Genomic DNA, 25,270 nt, shown 5'->3' on the forward strand with positions numbered 1-25,270 from the left:
TATTTCTGTTTCCCTGGTCTGTGGCTCAGTCATTGATAGAGTCTGGCTGGACTAGGCTCTATCAATGGATTGCAGAGCACACTGATCAGTGGAGTTCAGTAGAACTCCGTTGATCTGTATGAGGAATCTAATGATTCCTCCTAAAAGTCTAATAAAGTGTAAAACAAAAAAAAGTTTTAATAAGTTTAAAAGTTCAAATCACCCCCTTGTCCTATATAAAAACATGTAAACACAATAAAAATAAACATATTTGGTATCGCTGCGTGCGTAACTGTACAAACTATTAAAATATAACATTATGTATCGCGTACGGTAAATGACATAAATGTAAAAAAAAAAATGCCAAACCACAGAATTGCAATTTTTATAATATCCCAGAAAAAAAAAAAATCAAAAAGCAATTAAAAAGTCATATCAATACCAAAATGGTACCGATACAAAAAACTGATTATGGTGCAAAAAATTTGCCCTCATAAAGCCTGGTATGTGGGAAAAAAAGCTACAGTGGTCAAAAAATGTGAATAAATTTTTTTTTTGAAAAAGTTCATTTTTTTTTTCACTTAGTAAAACATGATGGAAACAATACAAATCTGGTATTGCTGTAATCAGGCCGACCTAAAGTCTCAAAATAACATGTTAGCTCAACCACAAGGTAAATGGCGTAGAAAAAGAAAACCAAATTTACAAAATTATCTTTTACTATTTCAATTTCACTTCACCGAATATAAATATATTTAATTTATTATTATTACTATTTTTTTTTTGGAGAATTTAATTTAAAGGTATCATTATAGTAGGTTATTATGGCTATTATAGGGCGAGGACGAAACAGAGTGTAAAAGCGAAAATTGGTCCGGACAAGTGGATCGTCAATTTTTTTTTAGTCCCGTGGAAGTGTGTTTTTTTTTTTTTTTTTATTTTTTTTTTACATTTCCACACTGCTGAGGCAGTCCTTAAAGGGGTTATCCACCATAAGGTGATTTTAGTACGTACCTATTAGACAATAATGGACATGCTTAAGAAGGATCTGCGCTTGTCTTGGTGCTAAATGGCTATGTTGTGAGATTACCATAACACTGTGACTAGCTTTTTGTGAACTAGTAATTCATTTTTGAGTTTTCTTTTTTTGGCTACAAATCCCATAATTCCATTTTCCTCCCACCCATTGAAACATAAATGAGCTGCATCCATTCAAAAGACCTGTGGATTTCAATGCTGTTGTATATTGATCTCTCTCCCACCAAGCGATCACTCCGCCCATTGAAGCAGACAGCAGGGGTGAGGAAATTTTTTTAAAAACTAATTGTCCAAGGGACTAAAACGGAGCAGAATCTACTTGTTCCTCAAAACAATCCACTTGTCCTGGTACAAAATAATTGTAACCCAAATAGTATGTAAATAAGGTATTTTCTTAATAAAAACTTGATTGGCAGACCAGTATGTCACCCCATTAGGTGGCTAGGGTCCCTGATAAGTAAGTCCGCCCCATTAATGGAATACTGCAGTGCAAAATAACTGATCCTGACCGCTGGGAAACCCCTCCCCCCGATCTCTTGTAAGGGGCCCCGTCAGGAATGGGGGCTTGTCCACATGACGCAGCTTCCGACAGAATCTTAACCCCCCCCCACCCTCCCCCCCCATGTATGTATCCCATAGATACATGGATGGGGCATTTCAGCAGCTGCATAATGCAGGGATGGAACTTTCCCTTCATGCCGTCTGCTGGGGCCTCATACAAGAGATGGGGGGTTGTCCCCGTGATCTATCACTTATGGGTATAAGTTATTTTGCACTACAGTATTCCTTTAAGTAGGTAGTCCCCCTTCAGGTAGGTATGTCCCTTTATCAGGTAGGGATCAAGTAGTGCCCCCTGCGCCATTATGTTACCCCCCCTCTGCCACTTGCGCCATTATACCCCCCTCCCTTCTTATGCCCCCTGTGTAATTATACCCCCTGTTTCATCATATTCCCCTCCCTTATGATGCCCTCTGTGTCATTATACCCCCCTCTCTTCTGATGCCCCTCGTGTCATTATACCTCTCCCTTCTGATGCCCCCTGTGTCATTATACCCCCCCCCTCCCTTCTGATGCCCCTAGTGTCATTATATTTCAGCCCAACCCCCCTCTCCTCTACCACATTATTTACCAAACCTCCCCTCCTCTCTGATCCCCTGCTACCTGTACTCTGGCCCCATGTCTGCTCCAGCAGGCTCAGCGGTCACTTTTGTTACTGGACCGTTAAGAATATATGGCAAGTTTATCTTTCTCACTCACTCACTCTCAATTCACACAGGTACGCTCACACTGTTACTGTACTTACATCTCCCTGCAGCAGTCTATAACGAGACTTCCTTGCGGGGATGCGCGCGATAGGTGACGTCATCACAGGCGCCGCACGGGACGTCAGCGTCCCGATGTCCTGAGCTGAGTACAGCAACAGTGTGAGCGGACCTGTGTGAATTCTTCTGGCATTTAACACTGCTTGCCCGAAGCAGGGCTAAATGCCTGAAGAAATCACCTGAGACAGGCTCCCTGTCATCAGCCGCATTGCAGCCTGGAAAAAATCTGAGAAAACAGTCATTTTGTATGCTGTTAAAAATAAATGTTGGGGGGAAAATCACAGAAGAATAGTGAGAAAAACGTCACACACAGGTAGAGACACTATATTATGAACTACACTTAAAAAAAAAAAATCCTTGAATACCCCTTTAAGTTAGAAACTTCTAAAGGACAACTAAAAGTATGGTGGGGAATTTGGTGTACACTGTTGTATGCGGATAACTTTTGTCTTTGTGAAGCTTTGTTTCTTTGTCCTTTGTTCTTTCTAAGCAGGGAGTGACATGTCTGTACAAACAAAAAATAAACATACTTGTGAATCATAAGACAAGCCTTGTTTATGTGTGAGTGTTTCTGTGCTTTCTGTGTTTTTACAGTCTTCAATCTTTGGCAGAATGCAGTGTTTTGTTAGAGTGATCGGTTGACAAAGAATCATGACTCGTGTTACACCATTCTTACAGGTTTACGGGATGTTCAGTCTAGCAAACCTCTCCCTTTTTTTGCTTGCTCAGTAAAAAATAATATTAATTCACAAATAGCCATCTTATATACTTCTGGATAAGTGTTTTTCTTTCCTGCTGCTGAGATTAGTTCTTCATGTTCAGAAAGAAGGTGCCCACTATCTGGTAAATATGCACCCTTTAACCTGTTAAGTACCAAGATGCAAGGGTGTACCCATATGCCCTTCATCCTTAAAGGGGTACTCCACCCCTAACATCTAATCCCCTATCCAAAGGATAGGGGATAAGATGTCAGATCGCGGGGGTCCCGCTGCTGGGGACCCCCGGGATCTCGGCTGCGGCACCGCGTTATCATTACTGCACAGAGCAAACTCGCTCTGTGCATAATGGTGAGCAATACAGGGGCCGGAGCATCACAGACCGCCCCCTCAATACAAGTCTATGGGAAGGGGCGTGGCGACCATCATGCCCCCTCCCATAGACTTGAGGGGGTGGTCCGTGACATCACGATACTCCGGCCCATGTATCGCCAGTCATTACGCACATGGCGAGCGTGCTCTGTGCAGTAATGATAGCGCGGGTGCCGCAGCAGAGATCCCGGGGGTCCCCAGCAGCGGGACCCGGCGATATGACATCTTATCACCTATCCTTTGGATAGGGGATAAGATGTCTAGGGGCGGAGTACCCCTTTAAGGAACAGGGGAGTATCTGTACGCCCTGGTCCCATTATCGGTGTTTATAGCATGCTCACAAGCTGATTGGGGCATCTCAAATGAAAGTAAAACGATCCCAACAGCTCAGCGGAGCTGATTGGGACCATCGCAATCAAATCTTTATGTCCAGATCAGCTGAGAGGGCGGTGGGAGGGCCTTTACCTGCCTCCTTGCCGTCCAATCGGTGCTATAAAGCTCCCAGCCAGCCATGGCAGGCTGGAGCAGCAGAGCACCGATAACACTGATCAATGCTATGCTATGGCATAGCATTGAACGTAGTATGCAATCGCAAGAGTGCATGGTATAGCCCCTGTATGGCAAAAAAAAAAAAAAAATTTATATATATATATATATATATATATATATATATATATATATATATATATATATATATATATACACACACATTATTTTTAAATAAAATAACGTAAACAAACATAATCTCATGTCATGTTGCCACAAGTGCGTAAATGTACCAACTATTGAAATATAAGGTTAGTTAAACTGTACGGTCAATGGTGTACACGTAAAAAAATACCAAAGTCCAAAATTGTGCATTTTTGGTCACTTCCTATACCATAAAAAATTTATAAGAGATCAAAAAGTCCTATCAAAACAAAAATAATACTGATAAAAACTACAGACCACGGCGCAAATAATGAACCATCATATAGCCCCAAATGAGGAAAATTTAAATAGGAATAGCTGTCAGAAGATGACAATTTAAAAATTCTTATTTTGGTGTATTTAGTTATATTTTTTTTCAAGTAGTAAAATAAAATAAAACCTACATAAATTGGGTATCCTTGTAACCGTATGGACCTACAGAATAAAGATAAGGTGTCATCATTACGGAAAAGTGCACTGCGTAGAAACTGAAGCCCCCAAAAATGGCTTATTTTTTTTATTTCACCCCACTGTTTTTTTATTTTATTTGTTTTGCCACAGATTTTGTTATAAAGTACCGTATTTATCGGGGTATACCACGCACCGGCCTATAACACGCACCCTCATATTACCAAGGATATTTGGGTAAAAATTTTTTTACCCAAATATCCATGGTAAAATGAGGGTGCGTGTGTGCGCGTGTATACCCCGATATACCCCCAGGAAAGGCAGGGGGAGAGAGGCCGTCGCTGCCCGCTTCTCTCCCCCTGCCTTTCCTGGGGTCTAGAGCGCTGCTGTCGGCCCTTCTCACCCCCTGGCTATCGGCGCCGCTGCCCGTTCTGTCCCCCTGACTATCGGTGCCGGCTCCGATAGCCAGGGGGAGAGAAGCGGCGCCGACAGCCAGGGGGAGAGAAGGGGCAGCGGCACCCATTGCCGGCGCCGCTGCCCCGTTGCCTCCCCCCATCCCCGGTGGCATAATTACCTGAGTCCGGTACGCGCTGCTGCAGGCCTCCGGCGTGCGTCCCCTGCGTCGTTACTATGCACGGCGCGGCGCACTGACGTCATGCGCCGCGCCATTCAGCGCATAGCAAGGACGCCGGGGACGCACGCCGGAGGCCTGCAGCAGCGCGGACCCGACTCAGGTAATTATGCCACCGGGGATGGGGGGAGGCAACGGGGCAGCGACGCCGGCAATGGGTGCCGCTGCCCCTTCTCTCCCCCCTGGCTGTCGGCGCCGCTTCTCTCCCCCTGGCTATCGGAGCCGGCACCGATAGTCAGGGGGACAGAACGGGCAGCGGCGCCGATAGCCAGGGGGTGAGAAGGGCCCGCAGCAGCGCTCTAGACCCCAGGAAAGGCAGGGGGAGAGAAGCGGGCAGCGACGGCCTCTCTCCCCCTGCCTTTCCTGGGGGTGTATCGGCGTATAACACGCACACAGACTTTAGGCTAAAAATTTTAGCCTAAAAAGTGCGTGTTATACGCCGATAAATACGGTAAGTTGTCATTACAAAGTACAATTGGTGCCACAAAAAACAAGCCCTTATATGGGTCTGTAGGCGCAAAATAGAAAATGTTATGGTTTTTAGAAGGGAAGGAGAAAAAAAAATAAAGAACGAAAAATGGGCCAGGAATGGAAGCTCCTAATCATGTCTTTCATGTACTTCTGCACTTTTTGGTTAAAATGACACCTTATCTTTATTCTGTAGGTCCATACATACCCAATTTAGGTATTACTTTATTTTACTCCTTAAAAATAAAATTCTAACTAACAAAATTAGTATGTTTTAAAATTGTCATTTTCTGACCCCTATAATTTTTTTTATTTTTCCGCATGCAGGGCTATATGAGGGCTAATTTTTTTTTGCGCCATCTGTAGTTTTTATCGGTACCATTTTTGTTTTGATGGGTCTTTTTGATCAATTTTACATTTTTTTGATGCTATACGAAGTGACCAAAAATGTCCGTGAGGTTTAGCTAGTCTTATAGTTTGGACATTCACGCATGCAGGTAAGAAAACTAAAATAGATATATATCACTATATAGATGCAAAATCTAAAAATTTTGCAGTATCTTGTACTACCTTTTTTTATTGGACTAACAGCATTTTGTAGAGACAAGCTTTCGGAATTCTTCCCTTTATCAAGTGTAAAGCAAATCTAAGCTCACAAGCACAGGGGTGTGGAAATTTTATAAAAAACTACTTGTCCACGGGACTAAAATGGAGCAAAATCTACTTGTCCCTCATGACGATCCACTTGTCTCGGCCAATTTTCGCTTTTATGCTCTGATTTTTTCCTCCTCGCCCTATAATAGCCATAACTACCTACTATAATGACACTTTTTAATTTTTCAATAACATATTCTCTGAACCAAAATATATATATATATATATATATATATATATATATATATATATATATATATATATATATATATATATATATTTGGGGAAGTGAAATTGAAATAGTAAAAGATAATTTAGCAGATTTGGTGGTTTTTCTTTTCTGCGCCATTTACCTTGTGGTTGAGGTAACGTTAGTTTTATACTTTAGGCGCCTGATTACAGCGATACCAGATTTGCATCGTTTACGTCATGTTTTACTAATTCTGGACTTTTTCAAATTTTTTTAATTGCCATTTTTTAACCCCTGTAGCTTTATTTTTATTCCCGCATACCAGGCTGTATGAGGGCTCATTTTTTGCGCCATAATCAGTTTTTTGTATCGGTACCATCTTGGTATTGATCTGACTTTTTAATCGCTTTTTAACTTTTTTTTTCTGGGATATTATAAAAATTGCAAATCTGTGGTTTGGTATTTTTTTACATTTACCGTACGGGATACATAATGTTATATTTTCATAGGGGGTGATTTGAACTTTTAACATGGAAGGGGTTAATGCAGCGGTCTTCAAACTGTGGCCCTCCAGATGTTGCAAAACTACAACTCCCAGCATGCCCGGACAGCCAACGCCTGTCCTGGTATGCTGGGAATTGTAGTTTTGTAACTTCTGAAGGGGCACAGTTTGAAGACCACTGGGTTAATGTGTGTCTTTCAAACTTTTATTAAAACTTTTTTTTTATTTTTTTTACACTTATGAGGAATCATTAGATTCCTCAGACAGATGAATAGATTCTATTGAACTCCATTACTCTGTGTGCTCTGTGATCCATTGATAAAGCCTGGTCCAGCCTGGCTCTATCAATGACAGAGCCGGGACAGGAGGGAACAGAGGTAAGTCCTCCGGCTACCTCCATAGTGGATCGCCCCCCGCGATCCACCCCACTAGCCCACCAGGGAGCATTCACATGTCCCTTTCGACGCCGCTGTCAGCTTTGACAGCGGCGTCGAAAGGGTTAATAGCCAGCTGCGGCGATCGCCGCATGCTGGCTATTAGCGGCGGCCCCCGGCTACTGAGAATAGCCGGGGGCTGCAGAGTATGGAGCGGTCACGAGTCCAGAGCCCGCTCCATACATACTGCAGAGCGCCGCAAGCATCTCCCCGTGCAGACGGGCCTCCTCCCCTCAGCTCTCCGAAGCTACAGCTGGTGGAGTGAAGGCAGAGGACGCAGGTCTGCACGGGGAGCAAGAAGCCACGCCCCCTCATCTCCCCCCGCACGTCTGCAGAGCAAGAAGCCACGCCCCCTCATCTCCCCCCGCACGTCTGCAGAGCAGGGGAGAGAAGACCAATACACAGCTTCTCATCTCCCCTGCTCTGCTTCCGAGGACACAGGCTGCAGAGTATGGAGCGGGCAGGAGTCGGCAGCCCGCTCCATACAGACTGCAGATCCGCCGCACTTGTCAGGTCCGGCCCTGCTTGCCCGAAGCCGGGCTAAGGGCCGGACAAATTCACCTGTCCGGCGCCCAAAACTGCTAGTCCCGGGCGTCGGGCGATAGAAATTCCACATCCCTGCAAGCAGAAGACACAGGTTATATCTCACAAATATGCAGGGGTTAAGACAATAGATGTGGAGAATTCACACTAAGCTGGGCCATAAATGTCCTGCTATGGGAACATAGACTAAATAGATAAGAATGCGAAAAAGGGGGAGGGAGGGAGGGGGAGCAGGGAAAAGACTGTAATTAAGCAGGGCAAAGTGAGATGCAAAAGAGAATCCAGTACAGCACAGGTTCTAAGAAATTTTGATGAGATAAAAAGCTCAAATCCACATTGAGTCCTCAGTTTTTGGAATCTTTTTAGCTTCAAATGTCTTTCTCTCTTGTGTGTTTTTGAAATTCCCTCTCAGTATCTTGACTGTAAGGTCATGTATGGAGGGGCCTGTTTGGGTAAAATGGTGTCCAACTGAGGTGCAGTAGTCATTTTCTTTATGGCGGTTGTTGGAATGTCTGTGTAGATTCATCCTTTCATGGAGTTTCTGGCCGGTTTCACCAATGTAGCATCCCATGTCACACTTGGTGCATTGTATCATGTAGACCACATTTGGGGATGTGCAGGTGTATAGTCCCTTAACCCCTTAACGACGCAGGACGTATATTTACGTCCTCCGCCGACTCCCGCGATATGCAGCAGGGTCACGCGGTGTCCCCGCGTCATATCGGGTCTGTCCCGGTGGCTCTCAATGGCCGGGACCCGCGGCTAATACAGGACATCACCGATCGCGGCGATGTGCGGTATTAACCCTTTAGACGCGGCGATCAAAGCTGACCGCTGCATCTGAAGTTAAAGTGAAAGTAATCCCGGCTGCTCAGTTGGGCTGTTCGGGACCGCCGCGGTGAAATCGCAGCGTCCCGAACAGCTTATAGGACACCGGGAGGGCCCTTACCTGCCTCCTCGGTGTCCGATCGACGAATGACTGCTCCGTGCCTGAGATCCAGGTTGGAGCAGTCAAGCGCCGATAACACTAATTACACGCCTGTGATCAGGATGAGAGATCAGTGTGTGCAGTGTTGTATATATTGACCTATAACACTGCAAAAAAAAAAAAAAGTAAAAAAAAGTGTTAATAAAGGTCATTTAACCCCTTCCCTAATAAAAGTTTGAATCACCCCCCTTTTCCCATAAAAAAATCAAACAGTGTAAATAAAAAAAAAATAAACATATGTGGTATCGCCGCGTGCGTAAATGTCCGAACTATAGAAATATATCATTCATAAACCGCACGGTCAATGGCGTACGCGCATCAAAATTCCAAAGTCCAAAAAAGCGTATTTTTGGTCACTTTTTATACCATTAAAAAATTAATAAAAAGTGATTAAAAAGTCTGATCAAAAAAAAATCGTACTGATAAAAACTTCAGATCACGGCGCAAAAAATGAGTCCTCATACCGCCCTGTACGTGGAAAATAAAAGTTATAGGGGTCAGAAGAGGACATTTTTAAACTTATAAATTTTCCTGCATGTAGTTATGATTTTTTCCAGAAGTATGACAAAATCAAACCTATAGAAGTAGGATATCATTTTAATCGTATGGACCTACAGAATAATAAGGTGTCATTTTTACCGAAATATGCACTGCGTAGAAACTGAAGCCCCCAAAAGTTACAAAATTGAGTTTTTTCTTCGATTTTGTCGCACAATGTTGTTTTTTTTTTCTCCGTTTCGCCGTGAATTTTTGGGTAAAAGGACTGTCACTGCAAAGTAGAATTGGTGACACAAAAAATAAGCCATAATATGGATTTTTAGGTGGAAAATTTAAAGGGTTATGATTTTTAAAGGAGGAAAAAACGAAAGTGCAAAAACCCTGAGTCCTTAAGGGGTTAAAGGGGTACTCCGTTGGAATTTTTTTTTTTTTAAATCAACTGGTGCCAGAAAGTTAAGCAGATTTGTGAATTACTTCTATTAAAAAAATCTTAATCCTTCCAGTACTTGTTAGCTGCTGAATAATACAGAGGAAATTATTTTCTTTTTGGAACACACAGATCTCTGCTGACATCACGAGCACAGTGCTCTCTGCTGACATCTCTATCCATTTTAAGAACTGTCCAGAGTAGAAGAAAATCCCCATAGCAAACTCTACTCTGGACAGTTCCTAAAATGGATAGAGATGTCAGCAGGAGAGCACGGTGTTCCAAAAAGAAAATAATTTCCTCTGTAGTATTCAGCAGCTAATAAGTAATGGAAGGATTTTACAAATCTGTGTAACTTTCTGTCACCAGTTGATTAAAAAATAAAAATAAAAAAAAAAAAATTTCCACCAGAGTACCCCTGTAAGGACTCAGGTTTTTTTTTCCGTTTTTGCACTTTTGTTTTTTTTCCTCCTTACCTTTAAAAAATCATAACCCTTTCAATTAGTGCTGGGCGGTATGACCTAAAACTTATATCACGGTATATTTTCAGGTTATGGCGGTATCACGGTATTACCGTGGTACCATGTGGGAAACAGTGCAGCGGCTGACAGTTAACCCCTTCCCTGCCATGGGGACCGTGCGCATGGCCCCTATAGCGGGGAAGGGGTTAACTGTCAGCTGCAGCGCAATCGTGATTCCCCCCACGGGCGCACTGTCAGCTATTTACATACATTGTCCGCCGCTGCAGTTTATAATCCCCGTCCCCAGCCACTGCAGAGCCTTCTCCCCCTGTGACAGGTAGGCACAGGACATCTTATGTTCATCCCCGCTCTGTTCTCTGATCCCCGAGCAGGGATGGGAATGTAAGAATCTGCAGAGCCTTCTCCTGCAAGCGCTGAATGTACGGGCGCGGCAGAGCTTCTGATCCTCGTCCCTGCTCGGGGATCAGAGAACAGAGCGGGGATGAAGATAAGATGTCCTGTGCCTGCCTGTCACATTTAGTGCTTGCAGGTGGAAGGCAGTCCTGCAGAGCCCGCGTCTGGGGACTGGTATGATAAACAAATAGCCTGTGGGAAGGGGAGAGGGGGGCTGAGCAGGGGGGCTGAGGGAAACATCAGAGCCAGGGGATGAAGTTTCTGCGCTTTCCCCTGGCTCCGATCACTGAGAACAAGCGGCAGCTGCAGGGGGAGCGGGAATGTGCACCGCACGTGAGCTCAGCGTCTCCCGCTCCTGCACATCCCGCGGCTCCCGCTCCTGCACATCCCGCGGCTCCGTCACAAGTAATTCATTCGGGGGTGGGGGTCTCGGGGGTGGGGCCCGACCCGTATGGGCAAAAATTGATATCGTGCGATGAAAAATAAAACTGTATCCGGTATGAACCGGTACACCGCCCAGCCCTACTTTCAATTTTGCACCTAAAAGTCCATATGATTGCTTATTTTTTACGCCACCAATTCTACTTTTGTAATGACATCAGTCATTTTACCCAGAAATCTAAGGCGAAGCGGAAAGAAAATCATTGTGCGACAAAATTGAAGAAAAACGCTTCCGTTTCTACACAGTACATTTTTCGGTAAGAAATTTTGTGATGCCCTACTGTAGGTTTGATTTTGTTGTACTTTGGTCGTACTTTAGTGATCATTTTCTGACCTCTAACTTTTTTTTTTTTTTCCCTGTATGGGGCGGTATGAGGGCTAATTTTTTGCGCCATGATCTGAAGTTTTTAGCTGTACCATTTTTGTATTGATCAGACTTACTGATCACTTTTTATTCATTTTTGTCATGATATAAAAAGTAACCAAAAATACACTATTCTGGACTTTTGAATTTTTTTGCACGTACGCCATTGACCGTGTGGTTTAATTAATGAGATATTTTTATAACTTGGACATTTCCTCACGCGGCGATACCACAGATGTTTATTCATATTTACACTTTTTTTTTTTTAAATAGGAAAGGGGGGGGGGGGTGATTCAAACTTTTATTAGGGAAGGGGTTAAATGATGAACTTTTTTTTTTCCCACTTTCTTTTTTGCAATGTTATAGCCCCCATAGGCTGTGGTCCCGCATTATAGAACGGGAGTGGACTAAGGAAGTACAGCTACGCCCTGAGTCCTTAAGGAGTTAATGTTATATGTCTTGTTGTTGTAGGTAGCTTCAGTCTTGGTGCAGATGTGTTTGGCAGAGTTTACAGCGAGGTTTGGTCCAATAGTTTGTGTCTGTTCTTTCTGCTGACAGCTTTTGTTGTAAATTGTGTGGTTGTCTGAAGGCCAAGATGGGAGGTTCAGGGAAGATTTCTTTTAGCATCTCATCTTCCGCCAATATCTGCTGTAGGTCCTTGATAATTTTGCATATTTCTTTATGGGCCGGATTGTATGTGGCTACCAGTGGTACGTGTGGTGATGGTTGTATCTCTCTGTATTGTAGCAGGTGTTCCTGTGGTGTTTGAAGGGTGGAGTGTATTTTCCTATTGATTGTCCTAGGTTTGTATCCTTTTTGTTTGAATTTCTCAGACAGTGTTTGTAGGTGCAGGTCTCTGTCATCGGGGTTGGAGCAGATGCGATGGTACCTGGTAGCTTGGCTTTATATGATTCCCTTCTTTGTGTGTGAAAGATGGAAACTGCATTTATGTAGATAGCTGGATCGTTCTGTGGGTTTTCTGTACACAGACGTTTGTAGTGTGCTCCTGTTTATTGTGACAGTAGTGTCCATGAAGTTGACATTTTTTGTAGAGCAGTCCATTTTGAGTTTGATAGATGGATTGAATGTGTTAAAGGCGTCATGATACTTCATTTTTCTTTTTCCTTCTGTTCATATGATAAAAATATAATCAATGTAATGGTAGTATCTGTAGGGTTTGTGAAGTTGTGTGTCTAGAAATCGTTGTTCAAGGTCAGCCATGAATAGGTTGGTTTATTGTGGTGCCATCCTGGTCCCCATTGCAGTGCCCATCATTTGTAGATATTTGTCACTGTTGAAGCTGAAGTAGTTGTGTGTTAGGATTAATTCTATAAGTTTAGTGATGACGCCAGGGCTGTATTTCCGATTGTGGGTTTGGGATGAGAGGAACAGGGAGCAGGCATCAATTCCATCTCTGTGTGGGATGTTGCTGTACAGGTATCCTACATCCATTGTTGCTAATATGGAGTTGGCAGGCAAGTTTGTAATCTGATTGAGTTTAAGAAAGTCAGTGGTGTCCTGTATGAAGCTGCTGCTGTTTTTGACAAAGGGTTTTAATAGGTTTTCTTTTAAGCCAGAGATCTTTCAGATTATGAACTATCCAAATCCTAGAGATCTGTTCTCTCTAAAGGAGTATCATTCTGTCCAAGCTCTAAACTGGATGACATCAAACTATACTCAGACTAGTATTCTTTAGGAGACTAAGACTAAAAGAGTACTATCACAAGAAAGGACAGTACTACAACAACCTTGGATTACAATATCAAGAAAAAGAATTCTGATTTAACCCCATCACCAGGACGCAACAGCAAACTGGACATCCATATTGCAAGTTTCAGACTAAGAACAGCATCCTTGGTCACAAAACAACAAAATAAAACCAACTACAATCTCTCAAAACTAGAAACAGACTCCATCAAAATCTTAAGGAATAATCAAACCATAACAACCAAACCAGCAGACAAGGGAGGAGCAGTAGTGATAATGAACACCGAGGATTACATCAAAGAGGGAAACGGACAATTGTCAGACACTACATGAAACTGACAGAAGACCCCACAAAAGAATACACCATGGAATTGAAGAAATTGATTGAATCCTTCCCGTAAGAGTCACAGAAAGGATTAGAGACACTCACTCATACCCACAAATCCCATAACAGGGACATTCTACATGCTTCCAAAAATCCACAAAACTGGCAACCCAGGCACACATGAACGGAACAGATCTCTGGCTTAGTAGGTAACCTATTAAAAACCCTTTGTCAAAAACACCAGCAGCTTGATACAGGACACCATTGACTTTCTTAGCAACCTTAATCAGATTACAAACTTTCCTACCAAATCCATATTAGTTACAATGGATGTAGAATCCCTGTACAGCAACATCCCACACACAGAGATGGCATTGATGCCTGCTCCCTGTTTCTCTCATCCCAAACCCACAACCAGAAATACAGCCCTGGAGTTATCACTAAACTCGTAGAATTCATCCTAACAAACTCCTATATATCTGTCTATATACACTGCTCAAAAAAATAAAGGGAACACTAAGATAACACATCCTAGATCTGAATGAATGAAAACTAATCGTATGAAATACTTTCGTCTTTACATAGTTGAATGCGCTGACAACAAAATCACACACAAATTATCAATGGCATTCAAATTTATTAACCCATGGAGGTCTGGATATGGAGTCACACTCAAAATGGAAAACCACACTACAGGCTGATCCAACTTTGATGTAATGTTCTTATAATAAGTCAAAATGAGGCTTAGTAGTGTGTGTGTGGCCTCCACGTGCCCGTATGACCTCCCTACAATGCCTGGGCATGCTCCTGATGATGTGGCAGATGGTCTCCTGAGGGATGTCCTCCCAGACCTGGACTAAAGCATCCGACAACTCCTGGACAGTCTGTGGTGCAACGTGGCGTTGGTGGATGGAGCGAGACGTAATGTCCCAGATGTGCTCAATCGGATTTAGGTCTGGGGAACAGGCGGGCCAGTCCATAGCATCAATGCCTTCCTCTTCCAGAAACTGCTGACACACTCCAGCCACATGAGGTCTAGCATTCTCTTGCATTAGGACAGTGTTTCCCAAACACGGTCCTCAAGCACCCCCAGCAGGTCATGTTCTCTGGATTTCCTTAGTCTTTCACAGGTGATATAATTATGGTCAGTGAATCAGGCATCACCACAGTTATATCACCTGTGAAAGTCTGAGGAAATCCAGAAAACATGACCTATTGGGGGTGCTTGAGGACCGCGTTTGGGAAGCACTGCATTAGGAGGAACCCAGGGCCAACTGCACCAGCATATGGTCTCACAAGGGCTCTGAAGATCTCCTCTCTTTAGCTAATGGCATTTAGGCTACCTCTCGCAAGCACATGGAGGGTTGTGGGGCCCCCCAAAGAAAAGCCACCCCACACGTTCTCCACAACGTCTCCAGACTCTGTCACATGTGCTCAGTGTGAACCTGCTTTTAGCTCTGAAGAGAGAGGGCACCAGTGGCGTATTTGCCAATCTTGGTGTTCTCTGGCAAATGCCAAATGTCCTGCATGGTGTTGGGCTGTAAGCAAAACCCCCACCTGTGGACTTCGGGCCCTCATACCACCCTCATGGAGTCTGTTTCTGACAGTTTGAATGGACACATGCACATTTGTGGCCTGCTGGAGGTCATTTTGCAGGGCTCAGGCAGTGCTCCTCCTGCTACTCCTTGCACAAAGGCGGAGGTAGCGGTCCTGCTGCTGGGTTGTTGCCCTCCTACAGCCTCCTCCACATCTCCTGATGTACTGCCCTGTCTCCTGGTAGCGCCTCCATGCTCTGGACACTACGCTGACATACACAGCAAACCTTCTTGCCACAGGTTGCATTGATGTGCCATCCTGGATGAGCAGCACTACCTGAGCTGCTTGTGTGGGTTGTAGACTCCGTCTCATGCTACCACTAGAGTGAAAGCACCGCTAGCATTCAAAAGTGACCAAAACATGAGCCAGGAAGCATAGGAACTGAGAAGTGGTCTGTGGTCACCACCTGCAGAACTACTCCTTTATTGGGGGTGTCTTGCTAATTAATTGCCTAGAATTTCCACCTGTTGTCTGTTGCACAACAGCATGTGAAATTGATTGTCAGTGTTGCTTCCTGAGTGGACAGTGTGATATCACAGACGTGTGATTGACTTGGAGTAATGTTGTGGTGTTTAAAGGGGTACTCCGGCGCAAAACATCTTATTCTCTATCAAAAGGATGGGGATGAGATGTTAGATCGCGGGGATCCTGCCGCTGGGGACCCCTGTGATTGCCGGCGCGATCGCCGCTCTCCATTCATGTCTATGGGAGGAGGCGTGACGGCTACGTAGACATGAATGGAGGGAGCGTGGCATGACGTCACAAACACGGAAGCTCCATGTTCCGGACGCTGCTGCTGACGGCCCGGAGATCGCTCATTTTCACCTCAAGGACGCAGCCCTTTTGCAAATCTGACCACTGTCACTTTAAGCATTAATAACTTTTTTCGTGACATATTCTACTTTATTTGTAAATTTTCGTCGATACTTGCATCAATTATTGGTGAAAAATTCAAAAATTTGATGAAAAATATTAACATTTTAGCATTTTTTTTTTTTTTTACTTTGAAGCTCTCTGCTTATAAGGAAAATGGACATCCCAAATAAATTATATATTTATTCACATATACAATATGTCTACTTTATGTTGGCATCATAAAGTTAACATGTTTTTACTTTTGGAAGACATCAGAGGGCTTCAAAGTTCAGCAGCAATTTTCCAATTTTTCACAACATTTTCAAAATCAGAATTTTTCAGGGACCAGTTCAGATTTGAAGTGGGTTCAAATGGGTACCCCATAAATGACTCCATTATAAAAACTACACCCCTCAATGTATTCAAAATGACATTCAGAAAGTTTAACCCTTTAGGTCTTTCACAGGAATAGCAGCAAAGGGAAGAAGAAATTTAAAAAGCTCTGTGGGGGCACTAGAGGGCTCAGAAGGGGAGGAGCGACAATGGCATTTTGGAGAGAGAGTTTTTCTGAAATGGTTTTTGGGGGGCATGTTACGTTTAGGAAGCCACTATGGTGCCAGAACAGCGGAAAAAAAAAAAAACACATAGCATACTATTTTGGAAACTACACCCCTCAAGGAACGTAACAGGGGGGGGGTACAGTGAGCCTCAACACCCCACAGATGTTTGACGACTTTTCGTTAAAGTCTGATGTGTAAATTACATTTTTTTTTCAATAAAATGCTGTTTTCCCCCCCCCCCCCAAAAAAAATTTTACATTTTTACAAGGGGTAATAAGAGAAAATGCCCCCCAAAATTTGTAACTCCATTTCTTCTGATTATGGAAATGCCCCATGTGTAGACGTCAAGTGCTCTGCTGGCCAACTACAATGCTCAGAAGAGAAGAGGGCCATTAAGCTTTTGGAGAGAGAATTTGGTTGGAATAGAAGTCGGGAGCCTTGTGCACTTACAAAACCCACCGTGGTGCCAGAACAGTGCACCCCCACATGTTACACCGTTTTGGAAACTTCACCCCTCACAGAATTTAATAAGGGGTGCAGTGAGCATTTACACCCCACTGGCAATTGACAGATCTTTGGAACAGTGGGCTGTGCAAATGAAAAATGTCATTTTTACGGACCACTGTTACAAAAATCTGTCAGACACCTGTGGGGCGTAAATGCTCACTGTACCCCTTATTACATTACGTGAGGGTTGTTGTTTCCAAAATAGGGTCACATGGGGGGGGGGTTCCATTGTTCTGGCACCATGGAGGCTTTGTAAACCTACGTGGCCTTCAATTCTGGACAAATTTTCTCTTCAAAAGCCCAATGGCGCTCCTTCTCTTCTGAGCATTTTAGTTCGCCCGCAGAGCACTTAACATCCACATATGGGGTATGATCCTACTAGGGATCGACCGATTATCGGTTTGGCCGATATTATCGACCGATAAGCACGAATTTGGGCATTATCGGTATCGGCAATTACCTTGCCGATAAGCCGATAATGCCCCGCCCCCACTGCACCGCATCAAACACCTGTGGGGTTTTAAGGCTCACTATACCCCTTGTTACGTTACGTGAGTGGTGTAGTTTGCAAGATGGGGTCACGTGGGTATTTCTTTTTTTGCGTTTGTCAGAACCGCTGTAATATTTTATGCCCACATATGGGGTATTACCGTACTCAGGAGAAATGTTGTTACAAATTTTGGGGGTCTTTTTTCCTTTTACCACTTGTATGTGTATGGGGCACCACCAGCATGTTAGTGTACGGTAAAAAAATTTTTACACTAACAGGCTGGTGTAGACTCCAACTTTTCCTTTTCATAAGGGGTAAAAGGAGAAAAAGCCCCCAAAAATTTGTAACGCAGTTGCTCCAGAGTAAGGAAATACCCCATATGTGGCCCTAAACTGTTTCCTTGAAATAAGACAGGGCTCCGAACTGAGAGAGCGCCATGTGCATCTGAGGACTAAATTAGGGATTGCATAGGGGTGGACATAGGGGAATTCTACGCCAGTTATTAGCAAACAGGGTTCCTCCAGCTGTTGCTAAACTCCCAGCATGCCTGGACAGTCATTGGCTGTCCGGAAATGCTGGTAGTTGTTGTTTTGCAACAGCTGAAGGCTCCGTTTTGTAAACACTGCTGTACGATACGTTTTTTAATTTTTTATTGGAAGGGGGGGCAGTGTAAGGGGTGTATATGTAGTGTTTTACTCTTTATTTTGTGGTAGTGTAGTGTTTTTAGGGTACATTCACATTTACGGTGAGTTTCCCGCTAGGAGTTTGTGCCGCAGCAGAAAATTTGCCGCAGCTCAAACTTAAAGTAGGAAACTCGCCTTAACCCGCCCGTGTGAATGTACCCTGTACATTCAAATGGGGGCTCAAACCTCCAGCTGTTGCAAGACTACAACTCCCAGCATGCACAGACAGACCGTGCATGCTGGGAGTTGTACTTTAGCAACAGCTGGAAGCACACTGGTTGGAAAACCTTGAGTTTGGTTCTGTTACCTAACTCAGTATGTTCCAACCAGTGTGCCTCCAGCTGTGGCAAAACCACATCTCCCAGCATGTACTGATCGTTGAAGGGCACGCTGGGAGATGTAGTTATACAACAGCTTGAGGTCTGCAACTACAACTCCCAACATGGTGAAACAGCCTTTTACTGTTCGTGCATGATGGGAGTTGTAGTTTTGCATGATTAAGAGGGCCACGGTTTAGAAACCACCACACAGTGATCTCCATACTGTGGCCCTCCAGATGTTGCAAAACTACAAATCCTAGCATGCCCAGACAGCAAACTGCTGTGTGGACATGCTGGGAGTTGTCGTTTTGCAAGATCTAGAGGGCCACCGTTTAGAGACCACTGCACAGTGATCTCCAAACTGTACCCCTCTAAATCTTGCAAAATAACAAATCCCAGCATGCTCAAACGGCTGTCTGGGCATGCTGGGAGTTGTAGTTTTGCGACATCTGGAGGGCTACAGTTTAGAGAGCACTGTATAGTGGTCTCCAAACTGTAGCCCTCCAGATGTTGTAAGGCAACGACTCACCGACTTCCATAGTCTGTACGAGGAGCCGCACGTCATCGCCGCTGATCGCAGGTATGGGACCTCCGCCGCTGGTCACGCAACAGTTCCCCCGTTCTGTCTGGGGACCGGAATGCCCACGGGCATACCCATACGCCATATGTCCTTAAGGACTCAGGATGCAGGGCGTATGCATAAGCCCTGCATCCTGAAGAGGTTAAACGGGTACTCCGGTGGTAAACTTTTTATTTTTTGTTTTTTTTACATTTTTTTATATCAACTGGTGCCAGAAATCTCTATCTATCTCAAACTCTCTGTCTCTCTCTGAGCACGCTTCAAACCTGGTAACGGAACCAGGAGGTACAGGTACACCCTGCGTCATTAAGGACCAGGATGCAAGGGTGTATCTGTACTCCCTGTGTCCTTAACAGGTTAAATCTTATTATATGAAAACCTGTTGCAGAAATTTACATTCTGATAATCTTATACTCTGCTGCACTGCTTAATTTTACATGGAAAATGTCCATAGCATGTCGATGATATTTGTAAAATTTCAATTATTTGCCTGTAACTGTCATCCATTGGAGTTTTTGCCTTCGCAAGCCCACTTTTGAAATCTGCTGCTGTCATGTTTTGTGGACTTACCCTTGGTGGTGTTCTGTTTTATTATCTTCACTTTGTTATTTTTCATGCTTTTCATTCATTGTTTTCCCCTTTTTTACTTTTGATCAGGAGTGGAGTGGACAAAAGAAAGGAAACAGATCATCAGAAAAAAATAAGAAAACGTTTGGCGTGGATTATGAGTCCCGGCTTACAAACGATATTTCTCCTGGTTCCTCTCCTGGAGTCGGCCGTAGGAGGACAAGAACGCCGCATACTTATCCACATACCAGATATATGTCTCAGATGTCAGTCCCAGAACAGGCAGAACTGGAGAAACTGAGGCAGAAAATTAATTTTGGCGATTTGGATCAGGTGCTGTTAATTTCTGTATACAATCCTTTTTCCGCAAAGGTTTCTTGTCTTTTCTTGTAAACAGAAAATTTACATATCCTTTTTTTCATCAGTCTGTTAATTCTACCATCATTATAATACCATCTAAATGTTTTCTTTAATTTCCTTTTAGAGGAGCATTGGGAGTGATTCCCAAGGAAGAGCAACAGCAGCAAACAATAAGAGGCAGCTTTCTGAGAACCGAAAATCTTTCAACTTTCTTTCACTACAGCTGAACACTAACAAAGATAAAGCTGCTTCTTCAAGTCCTCCAAAGCGAGAAACCAGTGGCCCGTCTTTACCTAAGGAATATTTGACTTCTCCTCTCTCTAAAGAACTTTTGCAGAATTACCAGGCGGCTTTAGGAGAAGATGGTCTTGATGAACCAGCTATTGACAGTAGTCAGGTACTGTGTACTTTTCTTTAATAAGATAATTATTGTAGTTTCTCTCGAAATCCATTTTATCATCCTTTTTTGAAGGCCATTGTATAGTTGCACCTTTATCAATATACAGTGCCACAGTCAGCCCAGGTCTGTGACACCTACAGTTTGCTGGAAGATCTAGCCAATCAGTATGGACATTTCACTGGTAAAACTCCAGTATTAACAAAGAGCATGCACCTTCTAGTTGCTTAATAGCACCTTTACAGTACAGTATAGAACTACATGTTCTGTACTTCACTTTACTTGTGTCAGAATGAGTTGCTTCTTTGGCAGCAGTCAAGGGTGACTCCATTTTAGTTTATTTTTATTTTTTTATGAATTTGTTCCGAGATAAAAACACTGGAGGGATTTTCCCAGGAGTGACATTTTAGACTTTTTTTTTTTTCAAATAAACCAAATCCTAGTTTTTCATATAGTGCCATTTAACACTGTTTTTAGCTAATCATGGTTGTCCTGGAACAATGCTAACTTTACATTGCAAAGGATAATTAAGCTCTTGTAACTTGTTTCACGATTTGTCATCAGTAAAAATTAACTCAAAGAAGATTTTTCGGAAATATTTATTTAGAGCATGCACTTTTAAAGGGACATTGGGAGCCTTATACTGGTTACTCAACAATCTTGCAAACAAAAGGGAAAATGAAAACGCTCTCTGAATCATTTAGTAACAGCCACCCTTTGATGCGTGACCATTTTATTGTTGTTGTTCTGGATTAGGTTACACCACCACTTGTCTTTACTTGTTTTGTGGTATTGGATACATATATGTATATTACAAAGTATGGCTGCCCTTGAAGTGGTAGTTCTATGTAATATACGCTATGTTAAAGAAACGCGAAACCTAAAAAAAGCATTAAAAAAAAAAAAAAAAAAAATTACCACCCTTTCCTCCCTTGGGCTAGGGCTAAATGGTGACTTAGATCATGCTTTGTGAAGATTTCATTGTCACAGTGCAACATCAGAAGTACTGATTGTTATGGTGGTAACATTGTGACTGCAATTCTGAAATGTTTTATTTAATTAATTTATCTTTTGCTAGTACAGTTTTAATTAGAATGCACCCAGATAGAAATGTTGGACTGCTGCAAAATTCTGCAAGCAGTTACTTTTGGTAGTGCTGGGCGGTATGACCAAAAATGCAAATCACGGTATTTATGTAAGTCAATGGCGGTTCCACAGTATCCCCCTCTCCTCCGGAACTAATCTGCTTTTCTAACCCCCCCCCCACCCCCATTCATCTAAAGGGCGTGGCGCTTTAAATGAACGAGTTGCGGCCGCCGGTGCAATAAATGAACGAGTTGTGGGCCGTGGCACTTTAAATGAACAATTTGCGGGCTGCGGCGCTTTAAATGAACGAGTGTCAGGCCGCGGCACTTTAAATGAGCAAGTTGGAGGCTGCCAGCACTTTAAATGATTAAGTTGCGGGTCACGGCCCTGGAAACGATTAAGTTGCGAGCCGAAAGCTGTCACCTCCCCCTGCAAGCGCTAAAAGCGCAGCAGACTGCAGCATAATCATTTAAAGCGCCGGCGAACCCAACTCATTCATTTAAAGCGCCAGCGGCTCACAGGAGGCCGGGGAGAACATATGATTAGTTCCTTGATGTGGGGACAGCCGTTGCGGCTGATAATTCATACATTCATTAGAGATTGGGGGGTGGGGGGTATTGCGGTATAGGAAAAATTTACATTGTACATTGTAACTTTTGGATAGCATAAATCTTGGTGAGAGATCATTGACTGATAAACATGCCTCTCTGCTGCAACCAAAGACTTTGTTGCTAAGTCACAAGCTGGATCATACAGACAAAGGTAGCACCTTCATTACACACCCTGATCTACAGCCAGACCTTAGCAGAAGGAAATTTGGTGTCACGGCACCCTTTCTGTGTCCTGCCATTGACCATCACCTTTTGTTTGCAAAGGTGTTGTGAACAAGAAACATGGTTCTTCTATGACCTGGAACCATATTGGGTGAGATTTATCAAAACTAGTCCAGAGGAAAAGATGCGGAGTTGCCCAAAGCAACCAATGTGAAAAATAAAAGAAGCGATCTGATTGGTTGCTGCAACTAAGCAACTTTTCCTCTGGACAGGTCTGTGTAAATCTCCCCCATTGTTTTTAACAACAAATCCAGGTTCCTTCAGCACCTGACCGGTCTGGATCACGTTTATAGCCCTCATGGTGACTGCTTAAATCCTGCCTTTGAGGTGGAATGACACACTGCCCCAACTGCAGGGGTGGTAATCTAGGGAGCCATCACATAAGACAGTCGGTCACCCTTAGTTGTACAAGGGATGCTGAAAGCTTGTTGATGTGTGCAGGACATCCTGCGGCCTCATGTGTTGTCTCCCATGACAGGACTTCCACACTCAGCAAGGGTTTCCCAGAAATGTCTCCCCTAGATTGTAACTTTTCCTTGGCTTACCTGAAGGCCAGCAAAAAATTTTGGGGAGCTAGCTTTGGGAACCTACGACTGTGCAGGATCTACAGGCCCAGCTGCAAAATCTGTGGGCAAATGTGCTGCGGTTTGCCTTCATGCCCAACCATATCGCCTCTAGGAGCCAGGATAATGGTGGCCCAACAGTTTACAAGAACCTCCTTTCACTTTTATGGTTTTCCCCAGTAAAATTAGCTTTTTGCTCTGATGATATCTCATACACTTATCTCATTGCGCTTACACATGATTAATTTATTTTCAACAATTTCTTGGTGCATTGGCGGGTAGCCTTGTACAGTGATCAAAACTTTGCAGTATCTTGCACCGCAGCTACAAATAATTAAAAATAAATAAAAGTATGAACTGACTTACAGCCAATGTAAACATTGAAGAGACTGCAATTCTCACAGCAGCACCCTGGCCTGCTGGAGGGTCCCAGAATCCCAAGAATAAGCCATCAATTTTAAAGGTAGGAAAACAATTTTAATCCCTTAAGGATGCAGGGTTTTTCCGTTTTTGCACTTTCGTTTATTTCTCCTTACTTTTAAAAATCATAACCCTTTCAATTCTGCATCTAAAAATCCTTGTGATGGCTTATTTTTTGCACCACCAATTCTACTTTGTAATGACATCAGTCATTTTACCCAAAAATCTATGGCGAAACAAACAAAAAATAATAATTTTGCAACAAATTGAAGAAAAAAACACAATTTTTTAAGTTTGGGGGCTTCTGTTTCTATGCAGTAAATTTTTCAGTAAAAATGACACCTTATCTTTATTCTGTAGGTCCATACGATTAAAACCTACTTATATAGGTTTGATTTTGTCGGACTTCTGGAAAAAATCATAACTACATGCACGGAAATTAATACGTTTAAAATTGTCATCTTCTGACCCCTATAACTTTTTTTAATTTTTATGTGTACGGGCCGAATGAGGGCTCATTTTTTGCGCTGTGATCTGAAGTTCACCATTTTATATTTATCAGACTTTTTGATCGCTTTTTATTCATTTTTTCATGATCTAAAAAGTGACCAAAAATGCGCTATTTTGGAATTTGCGCGTACGCCATTGACCATTTAGTTTAATTAACTATATATTTTAATAGTTCGGACATTTACACACGCAGCAATACCACATATGTTTATTTTTATTATGGTTATATATTTTTTATATGTAATTTGGGAAAAAAGGGTGATTTAAACTTTTAATAAGGAAGGGGGTGAGTGTGTTTTTAAAATTTATTTATTTATTTTTTTACACTGTTAGTCCCCTTAGGGGACTTTTAGGATTAATCATTAGATTACTTGTACAGTTCAATGTGGTTTTCTAAAACCACACTGATCTGTGTGCTCTGCACTCGATTGATAAAGCCTGGTCCTGCCAGGCTTTATCGTTCAGAGCGCAGGAGCCGGAGAGGTAAGCCCTCAGGCTACCTCAGCAGTGGATCGCTGAAATTCTATGTCACAAAGTGTCTCAAATCTTTGCAGACTGCTGTCCACTGCCTGTTAGGGGATTTCTGTCTCTAGTAACAGACAGAGCCAGGACAAAACAAGGGAAACATGGCTGCGGTTTAGCCATATGCTAAATGCAAAGACTGACAAAGCCTGAGAGAACTGAGGGCTGTATAGATGCTAGTTAAACCTGTCTGTCTGCTCCTGATGATTCCTTTCAACTCCTCACCAACCATATAAAGCTCAGTGCAGCTGTCTCTTGTGTAAATGGCAGTGTATCTATTGCTGTATGTCCACGGTGCTGCAGTTTACACTCTCCCTTTTTAGGTTTTCAGCAACAGCTAGTGTAACTACCTTACTTAAAATTGAAATAATATATATTTTTTTTTAATATAGCTTTGCTTATATATGTATGTATTATGAGTCTAGCTTCTGTATTTGGCTCACAAATCCCACTGTTCTGCTTCTCATTCACTCTGACATCTACTGCTCAGGAAGGGGCATGCCCCAGGCAAGCAGTGAGCCCGCCCTCGCTCACCATTCACTTCCTTCCTGAGTCTGCTGTGCTGGTCTCTTTAATAAAGGGGTTATTCAGGAAAAAACTTTTTTTTTTTTTTATATATCAACTGGCTCCAGAAAGTTAAACAGATTTGTAAATTACTTCTATTAAAAAAAATCTTAATCCTTTCAGTACTTATGAGCTTCTGAAGTTAAGGTTGTTCTTTTCGGTCTAAGTGCTCTCTGATGACACGTGTCTCGGGAACCACCCAGTTTAGAAGCAAATCCCCATAGCAAACCTCTTCTAAACTGGGCGGTTCCCGAGACACCTATCATCAGAGAGCACTAAAACAGA

At 43.0% G+C, this 25,270-nt stretch overlaps 1 protein-coding gene across 12 annotated transcripts in view; it reads left to right on the plus strand.

The window, feature by feature from the left end:
• Positions 1-25,270, plus strand: part of PCM1 (pericentriolar material 1) — a 175,261-nt gene that overhangs the window by 33,583 nt on the left and 116,408 nt on the right. For all 12 annotated transcript variants that reach the window (XM_056559117.1, XM_056559133.1, XM_056559153.1 and 9 more), the window contains exons 3-4: positions 19,821-20,063; positions 20,215-20,487. In XM_056559117.1, the coding sequence (XP_056415092.1) occupies positions 19,821-20,063; positions 20,215-20,487 (516 nt within the window). The remainder of the gene's footprint in view (positions 1-19,820; positions 20,064-20,214; positions 20,488-25,270) is intronic.

This window comes from Hyla sarda, chromosome 1, assembly GCF_029499605.1.
Source record: "Hyla sarda isolate aHylSar1 chromosome 1, aHylSar1.hap1, whole genome shotgun sequence".
Classification (NCBI taxonomy): Eukaryota; Metazoa; Chordata; class Amphibia; order Anura; family Hylidae; genus Hyla; species Hyla sarda.